At 41.1% G+C, this 2478-nt stretch overlaps 1 protein-coding gene across 1 annotated transcript in view; it reads left to right on the plus strand.

Moving 5' to 3' along the window:
* Positions 1-2478, plus strand: part of SDCCAG8 (serologically defined colon cancer antigen 8) — a 130125-nt gene that overhangs the window by 21051 nt on the left and 106596 nt on the right. Inside the window, exons 3-4 of the mRNA XM_009321262.1 lie at positions 1395-1574; positions 1682-1764. Coding sequence (XP_009319537.1) covers positions 1395-1574; positions 1682-1764 — 263 coding nt within the window. The remainder of the gene's footprint in view (positions 1-1394; positions 1575-1681; positions 1765-2478) is intronic.

A 2478-nucleotide genomic window follows, 5' to 3' on the forward strand; every position in this document is an offset into this window, starting at 1 on the left:
ACTGGACAGTCCACCCATCAAATCCATAGCTCTCCAGTTTAGAGAGAAGGATGTTGTCGGGGACCGTGTCAAAGGCCTTACAGAGGTCCAGACAGATGACATCTGTAGCCCTTCCCGTGTCCACTGGTGTAGTCACTCCATTGCAGAAGGCCACTAGGTTAGTCAGGCAGGACTTGCCCTTGGTGAAGCCATGCTGGCTGTCTCGAATCACCTCCCTGTCCTCCATGTGCCTTAGCGTAGCTTCCAGGAGGATCTGTTCCATGATCTTCCCAGGCCCAGAGGTGAGACTGACTGGCCTGTAGTTCCCCGGCTCTTCCTTTTTTCCCTTTTTAAAAATGGAGGTTACATTTCCCCTTTTCCAGTCAGTGGGAACTTCTCAGGACTGCCACAACTTCTCAAATACGATGGATAGTTGCTTAGCAACTTCATCTGCCAGTTCCTTTAGGACCTGTGGATGGATCCCATTGGGTCCCATGGACTTGTGCACCTTCAGGTGCCTTAGATGGTCTCGAACCTGATCTTCTCCCACAGTGGGTGGCTCCTCATTCTCCCAGCCCATGCCTTTGCCTTCTGCGGCTTGGGCGGTGAGGCTTGAGCACTTGCCGGTGAAGATTGAGGCAAAAAAAAAGTCATTGAGTACCTCCGCCTTCTCTGTATCCCGGTTAACCAGGTCTCCCGTTTCGTTCCGGAGAGGGCCCACATTTTCCCTCATTTTCCTTTTATTCCCGATGTACCTATAGAAGCTTTTCTTGTTGCCCTTGATGTCCCTGGCCAGATTTAATTCTATCAGGGCTTTATCTTTCCTAACCTGATGATGAGTGTTGTTATTTAGTTTTCACGCTTGTTCAGACGTCATCAGTCTTTATTTAATCACTGTTTTATTTTGGCTTGGTTTGCTGAGTTTTTACTTCATTTACTCAGGTTTTTTTTTTTAGTTGTGCTAGACATTGCTTTGTCATGTGTGGTGATATCATTAGAATTAAAAAATATTATTCTTGGTGCCCAATCCTGCACATTGTATGAAAATAACATGAGCTTTAGGTTCATTGAAAAGTATCGAAGCTGTGTATGGTAGGAAATATTTCGGAGTCAGGTATATTATTACTTGTGCTGCTGCAGAGTCCTAATGTCCTAACAGGCTAAGATGCTATTTATAGGTTCTTTGAAAATGTAGTAAATATTTCTTCTGCAAATTGTGACATACAGTAGTTGTTTTGGCTGTTTGCATTAGGTAATTGCTGCCAGTGGCTGAGTTTAGATCAAGCAGTCAAGCTAGACAGATGCTGAATGCTTTTAAAAGTTCTCCCATTTTTTTGCAAATTCAAGATATCAGTCAGTAAATACTTTCTTATATGTTTTTATTGTGGCTAATGACGTGATTTATTGTTTTTCAGAGCGTGCTAGTGAAAGCATCCATCAACTGAAATATGCCTTGGAGGAAAGACGGTTTGCAAAGGGTGAGGGTGAAGTTGGATTTGATCAGTCCTCTGTGGACAAGGGCAGTGATGATATGGACAGAGGTGATGATGACAGTGGGAATACAGCCTGGCAGGAACTGCAGCACAGTCACGCAGGTAAGATTACTCTGAAAGGAAATAGTTTAAAAATTGTTAGAAATTATACTAATTTCAATGAAAAAAGTAAATATTTTTGGTTATAATGTTTTTTCATCTCTTCCTAGTTAATCAACTTAAAATTTTGTTGCGACATCAAGAAAGAATAGAAAGTGAAGTCTCTCCATCAAGGAGGAAGATGTCGTTCTGTGTATGTTTCTTCTTGTTTCTTTTGTGTTGTTTTAATGAACAGCATGCATGATGAGATCAATTTTCTAGTATCCAGGACGAAAAAGAAGCACCGAATCATTTTTATATTCTGAAATATTAGAGATTCCTGAGGCTATGGCCAGAACTTGGTATGCTTATGACCATAGCAGAAGAAAAATAAATCTATAATACAGGATTTAGACTATTATCCTCTTTTGTTGTCCAGGCAGTGTGGGTCACAGTCCACATTGCTTTCATCTTTTTCGTCTTTTTCTTTCCACCAAAAGTTCATCCTTTTTGTTTTGGAAACAGTTGGGATCGACTACATGGACACATTTCTGTAAAAGCAGCCTCTGTTTTCCTTTGACTGTACTTCAAGGATTCTCAAAGGCCTTCTTATGCTGTAACTATGCTTTTTCTTTAGAGGATTAGAGATGTTCATGTAACAACAGGTTTTGTAGCTCTCTGCCAAAATGCAGTAGTCTCTGTCAAAGTTAGTTTACACCCTTACATGGGCTTCTCAGATTTAGCCTTCTTGCAGCAGAACTGCACCAAAGTACATGCAATGGACAGTTCAGTTACAGAGCAACTGCTAGGTACTAGTATCCCTATAGGAAAATAATTCAAAGTCATTGTTCCAGTTTTATCTTTTGATGGCCTCCACTGACTACTTTTGGTTTATACTAGGCAAGACAAGCAGCTTTTTGCTGTTAAA

Source organism: Pygoscelis adeliae, unplaced genomic scaffold, assembly GCF_000699105.1.
Source record: "Pygoscelis adeliae isolate BGI_AS28 unplaced genomic scaffold, ASM69910v1 Scaffold463, whole genome shotgun sequence".
NCBI lineage: Eukaryota > Metazoa > Chordata > Aves > Sphenisciformes > Spheniscidae > Pygoscelis > Pygoscelis adeliae.